At 46.0% G+C, this 17461-nt stretch overlaps 1 protein-coding gene and 1 pseudogene across 1 annotated transcript; both read right to left on the reverse strand.

Moving 5' to 3' along the window:
- Window positions 1-1741: 1741 nt before the first annotated feature.
- Window positions 1742-9757, reverse strand: LOC123410800 (probable LRR receptor-like serine/threonine-protein kinase At1g56130). The gene is made up of 24 exons (XM_045103741.1): window positions 9649-9757; window positions 8540-8729; window positions 8326-8397; window positions 8087-8158; window positions 7916-7987; window positions 7697-7768; window positions 7507-7578; window positions 7348-7419; window positions 6797-6868; window positions 6628-6702; window positions 6478-6552; window positions 6282-6353; window positions 6127-6192; window positions 5977-6036; window positions 5556-5600; window positions 5389-5453; window positions 4901-5274; window positions 4610-4808; window positions 3630-3791; window positions 3423-3541; window positions 3005-3215; window positions 2688-2919; window positions 2449-2599; window positions 1742-2241 (listed from the first exon to the last, which is right to left on the reverse strand). The coding sequence occupies exons 1-24, from the start codon at window positions 9746-9748 to the stop codon at window positions 1912-1914; spliced, it is 3030 nt and encodes a 1009-aa protein (XP_044959676.1). The 5' UTR covers window positions 9749-9757; the 3' UTR covers window positions 1742-1911.
- A 950-nt stretch (window positions 9758-10707) lies between these two features.
- LOC123407997 lies at window positions 10708-13651 on the reverse strand (annotated as a pseudogene).
- Window positions 13652-17461: the final 3810 nt, after the last annotated feature.

Raw genomic sequence — 17461 nt, forward strand, 5'->3', positions numbered from 1 at the left:
GAGATCCAGATTCTTTTGGGAAAAGGAAAATCAGCGACAAAAATACCACATGGTGAGGTGGGAACACATTTGCCAACCAAAGGAGTTGGGAGGCTTGGGGTGATTAACACCAAAATTATGAACAGGTGCCTTATGGCCAAATGGGCATGGAAAACCCTCACTGGATAGGGCAGGCTTTGGCTTGACATTTTTAGGACTAAATACCTTGATGCAGACGGAGTGGAGTTCAAACGCAATGCCCCTTTATCTCAGTTTGCGAGGGACATCTGAAAAGTCCAGCCTCTCTTACGGTTGGGGACTAAGTTCACTGTGCGAAATGGGCGATCTATTTCTTTCTAGTGGGATCGCTGGTTTCTGGATCGTCCCCTTTAGGAGGCGTTCCCTCGGCTATGTGCCATTGTTGGGACCAAAATGGGAGGGTGGTGGAGGTGTGGCACCAGGATCAGTGGGACCCCAGGTTTCGGCGCTCCCTTGGCCTCCCCTGATATGATTGAGTGGGATGAGCTTCGTTCGCATCTCCAGCACGTGCACATTTCGGATGGGAAAGATGAGGTGATTTGGCGGCTGGAGGCGTCCGGCCAATTCACTACTAGGTCTTTATATAAAGAAATCTTTCGAGGGTCCCCGCAATGCGACCTTTCTGGTATTTGGACAGCCCCTATTCCGGCCAGAATTCGGATCTTTCTTTGGCAAGTGGCCCGGAATAGAATTGCGAGTGGGGACCAAGTTCATAAACATCGTGGTCCTGGAGATGGGAATCGTCCCTGGTGTGGGGAGAGTGAGCATAGAAATCATATTTTGTTTCGGTGCGTTATGGCGTGCTTTGTTTGAATCGCGGTTAGGGAGGTGACCGGGAATGATTGGAACCCGTCTGGATTTTCGGAATTTTATCGTCTAGTGAGAGACTTGAGGGGGAGACAGGAACGCCTCGCATGGATGGGACTTGGGGCTATTGCGTGGGCTCTCTGGACCACTAAGAATAAGGCTTTGATAGAAGGTGTTTTCATTCGGCATCCAGCTGACCTGCTGTACAAAACTGTTTCTTTGTTGCAGATGTGGAAGCTGTTGGCAAGACGTCAAAGACAGAAGGTTCGTGGAGTGGCTCGCGTCAAAGGTGCGAGCAAAGTGCAGTGATCTCCGGCGTGCGGTGTAGGGCTCGGGTATATTTGGTCGGCCCTTGCCTCGGTCTTCGTGTTGACCGCTCTTGCTTGTCCTACCGTGTTGTGTCACGTGTATGGCCTTTTGGTTTGTTTCTGTATCTGCTACCGTCTTTCTGTCCTTAACCTCACGTGAACCTTGTAAGGGCCTCGGTTTAAGGCCGGGCAGATGCCTCCTCTCAAAAAAGAGAAGCAACTTGGCCCAAGTGGATCAACTATTGAATGGCCATTTGATCAATTAGCTGATTAATTAGTTAGCGTCTCGGATGTTGCATTGGAACTCGATGGCTGGTGCGGAGGACCGAGGAAGCCGCTGCCACCACCCACATGTGTGTTGTCTTGTTTACTGTTTTTGAGATATTTCACCATCCATGCTGAATGGTCACATGTGTGTTGTCTTGGACGGGTTCTTTGTAAGACGGGGAAGCAGGATCTTTTGATTGACTTGCGCTGTGGTGAATTAACTGGGACAAGTGCTGGCATGACATGGATATTGGACGGACCACATTATTCGGGCGTATCCATCTACTTGAAACCTCGAGTCGAAAAGCCATAATCATTTCAAAAATCTTACTATCGTCCAAAGCGATCAAGAGATACACACGTACACCTACAACTTTATCTGCTACTCCGACCTACTACACAATGCAAGTACTGTCAAGCATAGATTCCGACATTAGAGACAACAAACTGCACGCCTTCTCAACGAATCGATCAAGCAGATGGATCATATATATCAACGGGGGTACCCATATCAACGTCCTTTGTCGATGACGGAGCCTAGGAACTGCGCCGGCTCCGAGCTCGACTCCCCATTGATGTCGGAGCTCATGTAGCTGGTGTCGCCTCCTCCGCCCTTGATCTGCCACTCTGTGATGTAGCTGGGCTTCGGCACCCAGTCGGGCGCCTCGATGTCTCCCGCAAGCATTGCCACCACCCTCGACATGGGCGGCCGCTGGTGGGGCGAGCCCTGGGTGCACACGAGCGCCACCTTGATGGCTCGGAGCACCTCCTCGCTGTCAAAGTCCTCCAGCCTCGGGTCTAGCATGTCCAGAGGTTGGCCATCCTCGTACAGTTCCCAGACCTGAAATCATGGGGATGGTAAGCTAAAATGCAGCACATTGCAGTTCTTGTACATTTGCCAAAACTGTTCGTTGATAGGGTTTGATTTAAAATTCCGTGAAGGGATGTGAGCTCCACATTTCCAATATTTACTATGAATTTTCACTATGGCTTTTGCCGATAACACAGAGAATACTAGCTAGGGCCTGGAGTTCTTCAGTGAGCTTACCCATTCGAAAATGTAAACCTTGTTTTGGTCCTCGCTAGTGTAATAGTTCGGTCTTCCAGCTAAAGTCTCCAATACCACGACACCAAATGCAAACACATCAACCTTCTCTGTCACATGGCCTCTCATCGCATACTCTGGTGCAAGATAACCACTTGACAAAGGAGAGGATAAACGCCATTAGTATACATATGAAAATACTACATAAACATAAAAGGTTAGCAAGGTAGAAATGCACTTACAATGTACCAGCAACTTTCGTGCTCACATGTGTCTCCTGGTCATCATAAAGTTTCGCGAGCCCGAAATCCGAGATCTTAGGATTGAGATTGGCATCAAGTAAGACATTACTGGCCTTTATGTCCCTGTGCACAACACGGATGCTAGATTCTTCATGAAGATAGGCCAAACCCCTTGCAATACCTAAGCATATCTCAAAACGTGTAGACCAGTCTAGGTTTGTCTTCCCTTTTCCTGCAGATATGGGTTTAATTTTTAGTTGTCTATATTAACCCTGAAGTTGCATATTTTTGGCTGCATAAATCAACATAATTTTTACCAAACAGAGCACGGTCCAGGCTTCCATTCTCCAGGTACTCATAAACCAGCAAAGGCTTATTACCCTCAAGGCAGCAACCATGCAACTTCACGAGATTACGGTGCTGCACCCGAGATATTGTTTCTATTTCCGTCGCGAATTCCTTTTTACCCTGATGAGATGTTTCAGACAGCTGCTTCACTGCCACAAACCTACCATCAGTTAACTTTCCCTGCAAAGAGGTAACACTATTAAACAATGGAAGAAATTTTAGGTATCACACTGCTAAGAGCATCATTTGCTCCAGAGTCCAGATACACTTTCCTTTCATTTCACGAATTTTATCAACATTTATGTGGAGAAACTAAAAATCCACAAAAATTACTCGTATAGACAGATCTTCCTTCTGATATTTAAGACTATGTATGGATGAACCAACCTTAAAAACCGACCCATATCCTCCTTGACCAAGAAGGTTATTAGAACTGAAATTTTCTGTAGCTGACCTCAGCTCCCCATAGCTGAGGACATTAGGTCTTCCCACAATGCCGTACAGCTCTGCAAAACATCACAAAAGATATAACGAGTTTACTTCGACTGCTCCTTTTCCAGTTAGAACAAAATGTGGTCCCACTGTGTTCCATACCTTCTTGCTCCAGCGCTAGTTTTCTCTTTTTCTGCCTCCAAACAAAGATTCCAGCAAATGCTAACAATCCTAAAACTACAACACCAACTGTAGCTCCCGCAATCACACCTGTTTTACTACCTTTCTTCTTTTCCACAGCATTACGCACTGTAGGGGTGAAATCTGACACAAAGTTTACTTGTTAGAAATGTGATGTGATACTCAGTATATTTCAAGTGAGCTTGAATGAAAGGTATGATTATATGTAAACTGGTTGGTATATTGTATCTTAAATGTCAGACTGTATACTTGTATTAGGTATTTCACTTATCTAAAACTTCCTTTATAGAAATCTAAACATCTCAAATGAGAAATGACCTACTTTTGAATGTAATAACTAATGATTAGCCCGGTAACCGACATGTTGTACCTAGGTTAGTATTTGATGATGGTAGTAAACTGCGAATAGTACGGTAACTCATATATTACTGAGTGGAAAGTTATGATCTCGAAAAAAGTCACAAAAACATGTCAAATAACATGTACTTTTAAAGTGATAACTAACTTTGTTTAGCATGGTAATTCAAGTTCCGCAGGTTGATAACTTTAAGCAAAAAATAAAAGAGTTGACGGAACATATCAACATGGGATATAGCTTCAAAGATCTCGTCACGAATGATTTGGTGGTGAAAACGGACATTAAATCAGATGTGCCATTAGAGACTTTTTTTTGAATTTTAGTGAATCTTGATGACATCTACAGTTTTGTCATACTTGTGTCATTGTGTCCTTGCAATGAAGCTACTTTACTTACCCCTGTAAAAATAACCATCACCACATAGTCATGTCCTTTTCATGTTAATGCTTTAGTATTTTTGGTTGCTTTTGTTCACGACGCAGGAGATTGCATTCAGCACAACTTTAATATGTGTCTCTAGCAACTTAACAGGAGAATATATGGTAGTCGGTAAAAGATCATTATTTCAAGTCAAGGGATATACTTGGTGTTGCACTCAAAGCTGAGATCGCAGGCCCGTAGTAGCCTTGAGTAGGAATGCAGCAAGTGCCCTTGCCAGCCCAGAAGAGATGAATCTCCAGAAAGTTCTTCGTGACAGGAACAGTATACTGCTTCCTAACAGCTGTGAAAGATTTCCCGCCTGCGGCCTTCCTTATGTCAAAGTTTTGCTCCTTACGTTCACCCTATACAAATAAGAAGAATAAATTTATAGCTGGCTTATAAGCTAACTAGCTAAGGGTGATGTTTAATTTTTAACTTAATAGCGGCAACCTACCTGGACATATATATCAAAAACCCTTCTACCTCTGCTCTTCCAGGACTGGGTGTCTGGGAAGTCGAACTCTGCAAACTGAAGTGTGACTGTATAGTTTCCATTTTCTAGTCCAATACCAAAGTATCTTAAGGATGACGGCGACATCCTTGCATTCTGGAACAGCTCTGTATCAAGTGTATTGAGAAACTGGCCCGGACTATGGATTAGATAACTTCCATTATTTGCCTCCATGAACTTTCCAACGTTGCTAACACCCCATGTTTGTGCTCCTGTAACATAGAATGACGCAGCTCCGAGACTGGCACGATCAGGTTCATACACAGGACTATCTGGGCCTACTATGGATTTTCCACAGTCCACAGCAAAGGAAGAAGCTGCAAGCAGGTCAAATTATTTAATGTTAGTATTAGTTTAGTACAACTGCAGTTGCAGGTTTATAGTTCCTACATTGGGCACATTCTTAAAATTTTAAAATTTAGAAGTCTCACACTTTGGAGAATCAAGAAAACATGGTGTATTACGCTGAAGGCACCCCCACCCCGCAGGTAAGACACTGCAAATGTAACAAAGTGACATTTTAAACCCAAAATATGAGGTGAGAGAAAATAATAATCATACATTATGGTCTTGAGGAGATATTGAAATATGGACAAACCTGTTGCTGGAACTATCGGCCACAAAGTTGTTTGCCACCAGATTCCTAAGTAGGATGATCAACATGCAAAAGTTATAATTCATTTTTCATACTTCATAGCATCTTTATGATTTATTTTTTCTATAACTTAAATATAAAAAAATGAGTTAGTCTTAAATAATTTGTTCGATTTCGTGCTAGGCTGTAAGACTAATATGTCACTCGATAAACACTAGGAGCCGTAGGCATCTAAATTTATTTATAAATACTTAAGATATATGCACCAAGACAGCGATTCAGAATTATATAGGAATCTAGCTTATTTTATGTGTACATATAAGCCTAATAAGTCTGCCCAGGAGCCTATTTTAGATGAAACCTGCCCTTTGTTAGGATGGATTTGGTTCATCCAGTAATAGGAGTTTCAGAATTTGGAACTTACAATTGTAAATTTTTAGCCCATGAAGGAATGCTTCCTGAGAGCTGATTGTACGAGAAATCTCTACAAAATAAAAGAACGAAAGCACCATTAGAAATTACATAAGCACCACCTTCCTTTTATTGTGTAAATAAATTGAACCATACTACATACAAATTTTTAAGTGATGATCCTATTGAGCTTGGAAGGCTTCCTGAAAGGCTATTATTCCCAAGAAATCTAGTCACAACAAAATGTGCAAAGATTAGCAAAATGATGAAAGTCTTCCTTTTGTACAAATACACTTTGCAAGTCAAGAGAGTCCATACAAGAAGGCGAGTGAGTTCAAATTCAACAAGGTTTGTGGTACTTGTCCTGTGATATTATTGAAACTCAAATCCCTATAATAATAGTAATAAAACCAGAAGGAGAAGATGTCATCAGCCAGTGTATAATCTATAGTAATGCAGTGTTTTGCAAGAAAGGCACTTGGATGTAGTTTATCGTCGGAATAAAAATGCTTACAATAAATTTAAACTCGTGAATTTCGAAAAGTCTATTGATACAAGCTTATCAGATATCCTACAGTTCCTCAAAACCCTGCAAAAAATACATGTTTTCGGATTAAACATGTATCTTTACAAATGGAATTGAGCTATTAACTGAATGACATACAGGGTGTTCAAAGATGTCAGATTATTGATGAATGCAAGTGAAGAAGAGCTCCCATTTAATATATCACCAATTCGTCTGCACCATGGAAGTAGATTAATTAATTTTCATTGTTGCAACCTTCACATTTAAGAATGACATTTAGCTCTTATTGCCGGCAATGGGTACTTACAAGCTTGCCAATTGGCCAAGATTGGAGAGAGTAGCTGGAATTGGACCTTGAAAAGAATTACCCTGAAACCTCCTACAGTTCCGTAGATCTAGTTAAGTCATTTAAAGCATCATTTCCCGACGAATGCAGCAAAAGTAGTGAACAAATATATAACTCTATTCCTTGGAAGAAAAGGAAAGTGAATTCAATGTTGACTGATATTATCACCTTATCTGAAACTCGCAACCATCTACTGCATAGTGGGGTTGCCTATCAAGTACTAATCTAACATCTTGCACCTAAATGGAAATTTTCTTAAGAGGCCACAAGGAGATTCAGCACCTTCAAAAAGCCTCACGTAACTAAAACTGTTGCTATCTAAAATAAATCTTCCACTTCTACACGATTTATGTTTTGCGCAAACTAAAGCTCAGCTAGTAGATAACTATATCAAACTGCAAAAATGTTCTTTCAAACCTCCCTGCAAATAAATGTACTTTGAAATTGTGTAAACAACATGCAGTATTTTCATTTTATAGCATTACTATGACTTAGAACATAAGTGATCTTACAGCTCTGTTAAACTGCTCCAGCTACCAATATAATCTGGTATTTGTCCAGTAAAATCATTATCTGATGCCCATCTAAACAAAGAGAAGATAACTACATAAGATTGAATGGTGTGGAGCATTATAAAATATATATCAACAACACGGCAACAATAGGCATACAGTTTTTTCATTTTCGTAAGCTGGGAAAGTGATGATGGCAGTGGACCACTAAGGCCAGAACTGTCAATGTACCTGTAATTGAGAAATAGAGAAAAATACACATTGGATAAGGGGCTGACTAATCCAAGCAAAAAAGACAACTCTCTTGGCAGAAGAAATATAGGGTTCCCAGAATTCGGTAAATACGTACAGTTCCTCAAGTTTTGCCAGGTTTCCCAGTTCCGAAGGAAGCGAGCCACTAAAATTGTTTCCGCCCAAGCCCCTATGAATGCACCAACAGTTTTATTTAGGCATGCGAGCTTTATATTCTATAAGCCATGAAGGCTGCCAGCATAGCTACCCTTCAAACAAAAAGAAATCTAAACTTTTATGGTAAAATACAATCATATAGTTATAAAAAAAATCTTACAATCTTATAAGATTCTTAAGGTTCCCGAGCTCCTTTGGTAAAGGTCCAGATAATGCATTGATACCAAAAGTCCTTATATGTTGAAGAGAGGAAGTGTGAGATTAATTGCGGGGAAATAAATGTATTCAGTTGTTGCAAACTTGCAATCATGATTTGAGTTAAGAATCTCACATGTACTTCATATCAGTCAACTCTCCGATGAAGGATGGTAAAGGCCCTGTCAAGTAATTTTGCCCTAAATCCCTGAAACAACATTGAATCAGATAGACGAGTAAAGTTGGCGTGCGATTGGAATTATATACCAAATGTCAGTTTCAAGTTAGGACAATAGACTATAAGGAACAATGGGCACTGCTCAGAGAGATATGACCATTTCATTAATTACAGGTGTGCAAGTTGAGAGTTCATACAGATCGGTTAGGGCTGTGAGGTTCTGCAACTCTTCTGGTATGGGGCCCACCGCGTCCAGGGCATATATTTTCCTGCATCGCAAACATCCCATCAGATAACCCTTATCGACTGCCAATCGTTAGCATTGATCCAAGGAATGAAGCCGTCGCTAGATCTCGCATTCCGCCAAACAGGTTGAGCGCCGGCGGGGCCTAATATAAGAAGAGCACTTACAGCCTGGTGATGCGGCAGACAGAGATGTTGCCGCCTGTGCAGACTTCGCACTTGATGGCTGCCTTGAAAATGTCGTTGTTGTCGATGTTGGTGTTGTCTATGGCAGCGCCGGTACAGGGGTCGCCGCTGATGTTCCATTGCGGCCCTGCCTTCTGGCCAAGCTTGGCGAACACCGCGTTCAGCGCTGCCGCTGTGAGACAAACATAAAATAACGGTTTAAAAAGTCATTCTTGTTGCTTCTCAGCCATCCGATGGCAATCTCACGGCCGAGAGGGAGCATCTAGATTACGGGAAAAGAAACCGCAAGTAAAGCCGGACATCTCAGGGCCGAGAGGGAGCATCTAGATTACGGGAAAAGAAACCGCAAGTAAAGCCGGACATCTCAGGGCCGAGAGGGAGCATCTAGATTACAGGAAAAGAAACCGCAAGTAAAGCCGGACATCTCAGGGCCGAGAGGGAGCATCTAGATTACAGGAAAAGAAACCACAAGATGGTTTCTGATTCCCACTTTTGTATTTGGAGGAGGAAAAGTCGAGTAAAAGAGCAAACGTTTGGACTTTAGAAACATGGAGCATACAAGTTGCCAACCGTCAGATCCAAAACGCGATGGTGGATGACAAGTGCCATCAAACCACGTTGCCATGTGGTAATTCCCGATCGAGCGGGTCATGCACTAAGACGCCACATGGTATTACCGTCCAAAGTCAAGCGTCCAAGGATAATTCTTTAAACCAGCCAGTTGCAGGTTGCTCCACGCGTGCATCTTCCCCCTTCCTCTCTCCCACATACAAGCTCCATGGTTGTGTATTGATCGGACGCCCGAGATTTTCCGGAAACGCGGATGGGATACCTAGGGAACCTATTCATAATCCAATGATGATTGCTAGCAAAATTGGCAATGGAACGAGCCGTGGAATTCCATGACGCAAGAATATTCAGGAGAACCAGAGATCGTTTCCTGTCTTTCTTAGATCAAAACAGGGACGAATCATTGGGTCATTCATTCGTGCCTCCGGCTGATAGACCAGCCGGTGATGATTCTCCGGAATGAGCAGCGTGGGAAAACCTAACACTTGAGATCGAGGGAGGACAAAGTCGAGCATGCTCACCGTCAACCGGATTGGTCGTCGTCGTTGTTTGTTGAGCATGCGCAACCCCCGCAAGAAGCAGCAAGAGCGCCGCGCCATGGAGGAATTTCAGCAACCCCATCTCCCTCGCTTTGCCTGTTTGTCTGCTCATCCCTTCGAAGTTGCAGAATATATATAGGGAGACGTGGTCAGGTCGATCGATACATCACCTAACCAGCCAGGTAATCAAGGTACAGCGAACCGTGCATGGTCACGATGGAGAAGCAACTCGGTCCTCCAATCCCATGTGCACAAGTTCATCAAATATGGAATGACCACTTCATTAATTATTAGCTGCCTGATGGAACACGTGTGTCTGCGTTTATTAGAGTATATATTTCGTATACTATATATAGTCTCAGATGTTGGATTGGAATTAGAGGACGGCCGCCACCATCCCACATGCCATGCGACCGTCGCAAACAAGAGTGGAAAGTGGTTGGAAACCTTCCCGTACGACAAGTCTATCTTTCACAATCTGGCCGTTCAAATGCAGCTCTCAGTACCCAGATAAAATAATTGTCCATATATATGTCACTACCCATACCATTAGCATGCGGCAGGTAGCAAATTAAACGGTCGATGTGTGCTTAATTAATAATTATGTAGTACTACTGGCGACTTTGGAAAGTTGGTATCTCACCAACTCACCCCGCCCGGCCCCAGTGAAATAATTGAGTAGGATAAGATGTTCGTGTCTTTGTGTTATGAGATTAAAAGGTGCCGGCGGTCTGAGAACTTGTCTTGCGGGTGTACTTAAGTCCCACTATTTGTAAACCGAAAAAACTCGTCACAGACTTGCGTTGCGGGCTTATCTAGATCACAACCGTCATTTGGACCGGCCAACTGACCGGTTTTCTCCGTTCGAGGTCACGCGAGGCGCACGTGTGAGGTTATTTTTGCACAAAAGACCCTGTTCCCTGTGCTAATCAGTTGGGGACGTCCCTGCCTGCCTTCGTTGACCTGTTTCCCGATGCGGGAGGCGACTGGCGGCGGCGCTGCGGGTGTGTCGAGCTCGTCGGGTAGTGATACGAGTACTGGTCACACTTGCTGCTCGTCAACATTCTCGTCCTCGTCCTGGGGCTTGACGTACTTGTACCAGCTGGCCCAGTAGAGATAGTTGAGAAAGTTGATGAAGCTGAGCACGGTGAGCAGCCAGAAGAAGAGGTCGAGGTGGTTCCGGTTGATGTTGTTGCGTTCACGGCCTTGACGATGATGATGCTGAAGTAGTATCGCAGCGACATGGAGGCCCAGAGGAACGCCGACGACATGGACTTGAGCGCGGGCGGCGCCTGCGGGTAGAAGAACTCGAGCAGGCCGATGTAGGTGAACATGTCGGCGATGCCGAACACGCCGTACTGCGGGGCCAGCCAGAAGACGGACATGGGCAGCGGGCGCACCATGGGGATCGCGTCCAGCATGCCGTTCCGGACGGCCACCTTCTTGCGGTACATCTCCACGACGGCGGCGATGCACATGGAGACGATGGAGAGCACGAGGCCGACGCCGATGCGCTGCAGGTAGGGGATGCCGTTGGGGTGGCCCGTGACGCCGCGGGCGAAGGGCACGAAGAGGCGCTCGTAGATGGGCACGGCCAAGATGAGCATGCCCAGCGGTATGATGGGCAGCGTCGCCGACTGCATCTGGAAGCTCTGGAGCCCTGCTGGATGGAGAAGGTCTGGAACTGGGCCAGGCAGGTGCCCATGATGATGGCGCTGTAGAAGATTGGCACCATGGCCAGCACCGTCTTGGCATGCTCCACGTGCGTCACTCGGCACTGGCGCTACGGGCTCGGCGTCTCCGCCGTCAGTGCCTGAACGATCGCCGCCCTGTCCTGGAACCTGAGCATATACACTTGTTCAGTAAACATCGTTGCATTTGCATGTAGACACCACACACACCAGCCGAAGGAAATGAATATGAACGTAACCTGAATGGCCTGTCCCTGTGGGACACGAACTCCACCTCAGGAGCAACTTTGCTTCTGCTGATCTCGTATAGCTCGCCAGGGTTCTCAAGGAGCTGCAGGTTCCTGTTCCTGATCGCAGCAACGTACACCCGGAAGATTTCGAGGAGCGAGCTGCTGCCCTGCACCGTGAAGATCCGGTACCGGGGCATGCCGACGAGGAAGGCGATGAGGGCGAGGCCAGTCGCAGCTCGACGCACCCGCAGCGCCGCCCCTCCCGCATCGGGAAACAGGTCAATGAAGGCAGGCAGGGACGTCCCCGACTGATTAGCACAGGAAGCAGGGTCTTTTGTGCAAAAATAACCCCACACGTGCGCCTCGCGTGACCTCGAACGAAGAAAACCGGGCAGCCGGCCGGTCCAAATGACGGTTGTGACCTAGATAAGCCTGCAACGCAAGTTCACGGGTTTTTCCGGTTTACAAGTAGTGGGACTTAAGTGCACCCGCAAGACAAGTTCTCAGACCGCCAGCGCCTTTTACTCGTGTTACGAAGAGAGGGTTTGAAACACAATTGATTTGAGGAGCTGCAAATAGAGATCAATACACCCAAACGGCGCCGGCTTCCACAGCAACATGCAACCTTGTCAAACACCCTGCAGTTCCTCTCTCATGTCATAGGAAATATGAAACTCGCAATCCGCCGTCACCAATGGACACCAGTCCTTAGTCGCCTGTTGGTGTCATCAGCGTGAAACGTTGAAGGCGATAAGGCAATAGAGCGTCAAACCGGACTTGCTTAGCCATGTAACGTCCTCCCTTGTGTTCTATTGCACGTCTTTTCTGCCGGATTGTCTATGTGCTTTTAATAATGTGCCACTCAAATAAGTTTGGGAATTCGTTGGCAGGTATGATCCCCCTGCGGTGGAACCACCAAACTTGATCACACAGCCCGGTGCTAGAGTAACTAGCCACCATAAACACATCAGGATGCCAAGTGATTCTTTGTCTGGTCAAATTCAGTACGAGCACCTCAATTTTGGCGAACAACATCAAGATATATGTGGGAGGAACTGAATGTGTAAATTTGTGACAGAGTTCACCGCGAGGCGTGACTGGAGCCACCGAGGGGTACTGTGATCCGTAGAGACGAGGTGAGATCTACCGGAGAGGGGGAAACACGATTACGCGGAGTGGAGCGTACTCCTGCAGCTAGTCTTGTCTTTAGCTTAGCATTCTTTTCCGTTGTCCGTTGAATTAGTTTCCTGTTCAAATCTTTCTTTTAAAATAGTAGGAAAAACTAGACTTTATCTATAGAATAGGTCTAGTCTTTTCCCTTCTAAGAGATATCGAGCACTATGTATATTTGAGATAGTGAGTTGGTTATTCATATGTTTCTTCATGTTTTGGTAGTCGAAGGGCTCCCTTTACTTAGTTGGCCCTGTTAAACAATATGCCTTGAAGCGGTACAACAAGGCGATATCTTCAAACCGTAGCTAGAGGTACTTAGACAAGATACATTCTCATGTATCTCTTTATCTTTCTTATCTCTTGTTTACTTCTTCCTCAAGCTATATCTCTAGCAACAACATGTACGCGTGTTTGGGCTCGCAACCCTCTATATATACACGTAACGCGTCGGCCAAGATGGCTAAGACGTTTCCGCCATCTCGCACATGGTATACAGAGCTATCTTCCTCCATTAAAACCTAGCCAGTCCATCTCCAGCCAAGTGCGCAGCCGCCAAGTCTTCCTCCTCCCATCAGCCGTTGCTCACCGGCGGGGTTCCGGAGAAACTCTCCCGCACCAACTACGTCTTGTGGCGAACCCAGATCACGCCACAGCTGCGGGGCGCCGGCGTCTACCACTACGTCGACGGCACAATCCTGAACTGGCAAAAGTCCTAAGCAGCAAGGACACTGCCGGGAAGGAGTCCTCTGAGCCAAATCCCCTTTATCCAATCTGGATGAGGGAGGACCAGCAGGTCCTTGGTTACATACTCCAAAACCTCTCAAAAGAGGTGCTCGTCACGGTGACTACGATCACCACGGCGCGAGAGCTCTGGGTGGCACTGGCGAGCATGTACTCGTCCTAGTCGCTCAGTCGCGTCAACAACATCCGGACTGCGCTGATCAACGCGCAAAAGGGAAACCAATCGGTGGCCTCCTACTTCGCCACCATGGGTGGCTTCGCCGATGAACTTGCAGCAGCCGGCAAGGCCATCCAGGACGACGAGCTCGTCTCATACATCATCCACGGGCTCGATCAAGACTATCAGACCCTGGTCTCGGCCTTGGACGCTCGCGTCACTCCGGTAACTCTTGATGAGCTATTTGCTATGCTTAGTAATTTTGACCAGCGCATGGCACAGTACCAAGGCTCTAGCGGCGGCTTCAAGTCGTCAGCAAACTCGGCTTCCAGGGGCCGTGGTGGTGCCTCTCGCGGCTTCTCCCGTGGCAGGGGTGTCGCGGTGGTGGCTCTCCTCGCAGCAACTCCAAAGGACGCCCTGGCGGTAGCACCAACAGATCTAGACCAGATATGCCTCGCTGCCAGATTTGTGGCAAGCTTGGTCATACGGCAAAAGACTGTTGGTACCGCTATGAAGAAGATGACAACTCCTCGCAAGATGAAGAAAAGGTGGCAGCGGCCGCAGATGGATCCTATGGCGTCGACACCAACTGGTATATTGACAGTGGCGTCACAAACCACATCACCAACGAGCTGGAAAAAGTCACCATGAAGGAGAAATACTGTGGAAAAGATCAAATCCACACTACAAGTGGAGAAGGTATGGGCATAAGTCACATTGGTCACTCAATTATTAATACCCCTAGTAGAAAAATCCATCTTAAGAGAATCTTGCATGTTCCTAGTGCTCACAAAATTTTTCTTTCCGTTCATAGAATTGCCATTGATAATCATGTGTTCCTTGAATTTCATCCCTATTTCTTTTTGATCAAGCATCAGGCAACAAAGAGAATTCTCTATCGCGGTAGATGTGTTCGAGGGCTCTACCCATTGATCGCCACTTCACTTTGCAGCATACCAAGCCTCGCCACTTTGGCATCCCAACCAAGTGAAATCTCCTTGAGTCTTGGTAGGTGCTTGGTACCACTAATCCCCGCTTCCAACCTACACCATATGATTTCTATCTTTGCCAACCAGGGCAAGGTGCCCTCCTCAAATATCACCTCTCTTAGTTGCTCCAGCGAAATAATATTAAGTTGCCTCAGATTTTGGCATGTGTCTGCCCTGAAAACTAGTTTCTCCCCAACATAAGATTCTTCATCAAGATGAAGGAGCCTGAGCTTGGGCAGTGCGCCTAGTATTTTCATGTTGTTCTCTCATTCCATCAGATTGCTCAACCTTAAATAAATCTTCACCAAATGTGTCAGCTTGCCAAACCAGTCAGGAATCTTCCCCAGAACACCACACAAATTCAATGTCTTCAATCGAGCACTAGTGGAAAACGGGCCTTTGGCCTGGACCCTTTAGTCCGGGCCTGCCTCTGGGCCGGGACTAAAGGCCCGGCCACGTCGCCCCAATTCCCAATGCCTCCCTTGAGGCTTTAGTCCCGGCCCGTAAGGAACCTTTAGTCCCGGTTCGTGTCCCAAACCGGGACTAAAGGGCTACGCGGTGGGCAGCCCGCATGTGCGCCACCTTTAGTCCCGGTTTGTGTCTCAAACCGGAACTAAAGTCCTCTGCCTATATATAGCACAACCCCCCTCTCCCCTCTTCCTTGCATTTTTCTTGGATGGAGGATTGTGGGTGGGTGCTTGCTCTCCACTTTTTTTATGTACTAGAGGTGTTTGTTGAAATGTGTGTTAGAGCGATGCCGCTTCAGTTCATCGAACACAACTACGATATGAGATGCTTGAGCCACGCTTAAACCTCTTCCTCTTTATTTCTACTTATTCTAAAAGGTTAGCAACTATGTTTCCTCGTTTAGACCGTGCGGTACTAATTTTTAGGATCGTGATTGTATTTGATATACTGTCGTATAACACAGATGAGCCATCCATGGATGTACGGTGATCGACGCACAACCGCTTACAGAGAAGGCGTGCATTCTTTTCGAGATGCAGCCGATGCGAACAAGCATGGTGGTGGCTATATGTTTTGTCCATGTGTTGAATGTCGGAATGAGAAGGATTACACATCCTCAAGAGTCATTCAGAGCCACCTGCTTCGGTTCGGTTTATGTCGGGCTATAATGTTTGGACCAAGCACGGAGAAAGAGGGGTTATGATGGAAGACGACGATGAAGAAGAAGAGAACGATGATGAAAACTACCGATCTATGTTCCCTGAGTATGCTGATACCGCAATGGAAGACAATGAAGAAGAAGATCATGATGAAGAATGGGAACCAGATGAGCCCGCTGATGATCTTGGCCGGGTCATTTCTGATGCACGGCGAGGTTGCGACACAGAAAAGGAGAGGTTGCAGTTCGAGCAGATGTTACAGGACCACAACAAATTATTGTACCCAACTTGTGAAGATGGCCAGAAGAAGCTGGGTAGCACACTGGAATTGCTGAAGTGGAAGGCAGAGACCGGTGTGACTGAGTCGTCATTCGAAAAGTTGCTGGTACTGATGAAGAAGATGCTTCCAAGAAAGAACAAATTGCCCGCCAACACGTACGAAGCAAAGAAGCCTGTCTGCCCTCTAGGATTAGATGTGCAGAAGATACATGCATGCCCTAATGACTGCATCCTCTACCGCGGTGAGAAGTACGAGAATATGGATAAATGCACGGTGATACATTGCGGTATAAGATCAGAAAAGATGACCCTGGTGATATTGAGGGCGAGCCACCCAGGAAGAGGGTTCCTGCCAAGGTGATGTGGTATGCTCCTATAATACCACGGTTGAAACGTCTGTTCAGAAATAAAGATCATGCGAAGTTGTTGCGATGGCACATGGAAGATCGTATGAAAGAAGATAAGTTGAGGCACACCGCTGATGGTCGGCAGTGGAGAAAAATCGAGAGAGAGTTCCTGAGATTTCCAGCTGACGCAAGGAACTTATGGTTAGGTCTGAGTACAGATGGCATGAATCCTTTTGGGGAGCAGAGTTGCAGTCACAACACCTGGCCCGTTACTCTATGTATCTACAACCTTCCTCCTTGGTTGTGCATGAAGTGGAAGTTCATTATGATGCCAGTGCTTATACAAGGTCCAAAGCAACCCGGCAACGATATTGATGTGTACCTAAGGCCATTAGTTGATGAACTTTTACAGCTGTGGGCTGAACCAGGTGTACGTGTGTGGGACGAGCACAAACAAGAGGAATTTGACCTTCGAGCGTTGCTTTTCGTAACCATCAATGATTGGCCTGCTCTTAGTAACATTTCAGGACAGTCAAACAAGGGATACAATGCATGCACGCACTGTTTGGATCAGACAGAAAGTATATATCTCGACAACTGTAGGAAGAATGTGTATCCATACAATCGTCGTTTTCTTCCGGCCAAGCATCCCTTAAAGAAAAAAGGCAATCATTTCAATGGCAAGGCAGAACCCCGGGGGAAGCCTGTCATCCGTACTGGTGCTGAAGTATTTGATATGGTCAAAGATTTAAAAGTAATCTTTGGAAACGGTCCTGGCAGCCAACCTGTTCCTAACGGCCCTAATAAGCGCGTACCCATGTGGAAGAAAAAAATCTATATTTTGGGAGCTACCCTACTGGGAAGTCCATGAGGTCCGCTCGGCAATCAACGTGATGCACCTGACGAAGAATCTCTGCGTGAATATTCTAGGCTTCCTGGGCTTGTATGGGAAGTCAAAAGATACACCGGAAGCACGGGAGGACCAGGAACGTCATAAAGGAAGAGATGGCATGCATCCAGGGCAGTTTCAAGGGCGTGCCAGCTACGCTCTTACTAAGGAA

This window comes from Hordeum vulgare, chromosome 7H (assembly GCF_904849725.1).
Source record: "Hordeum vulgare subsp. vulgare chromosome 7H, MorexV3_pseudomolecules_assembly, whole genome shotgun sequence".
Lineage (NCBI taxonomy): Eukaryota > Viridiplantae > Streptophyta > Magnoliopsida > Poales > Poaceae > Hordeum > Hordeum vulgare.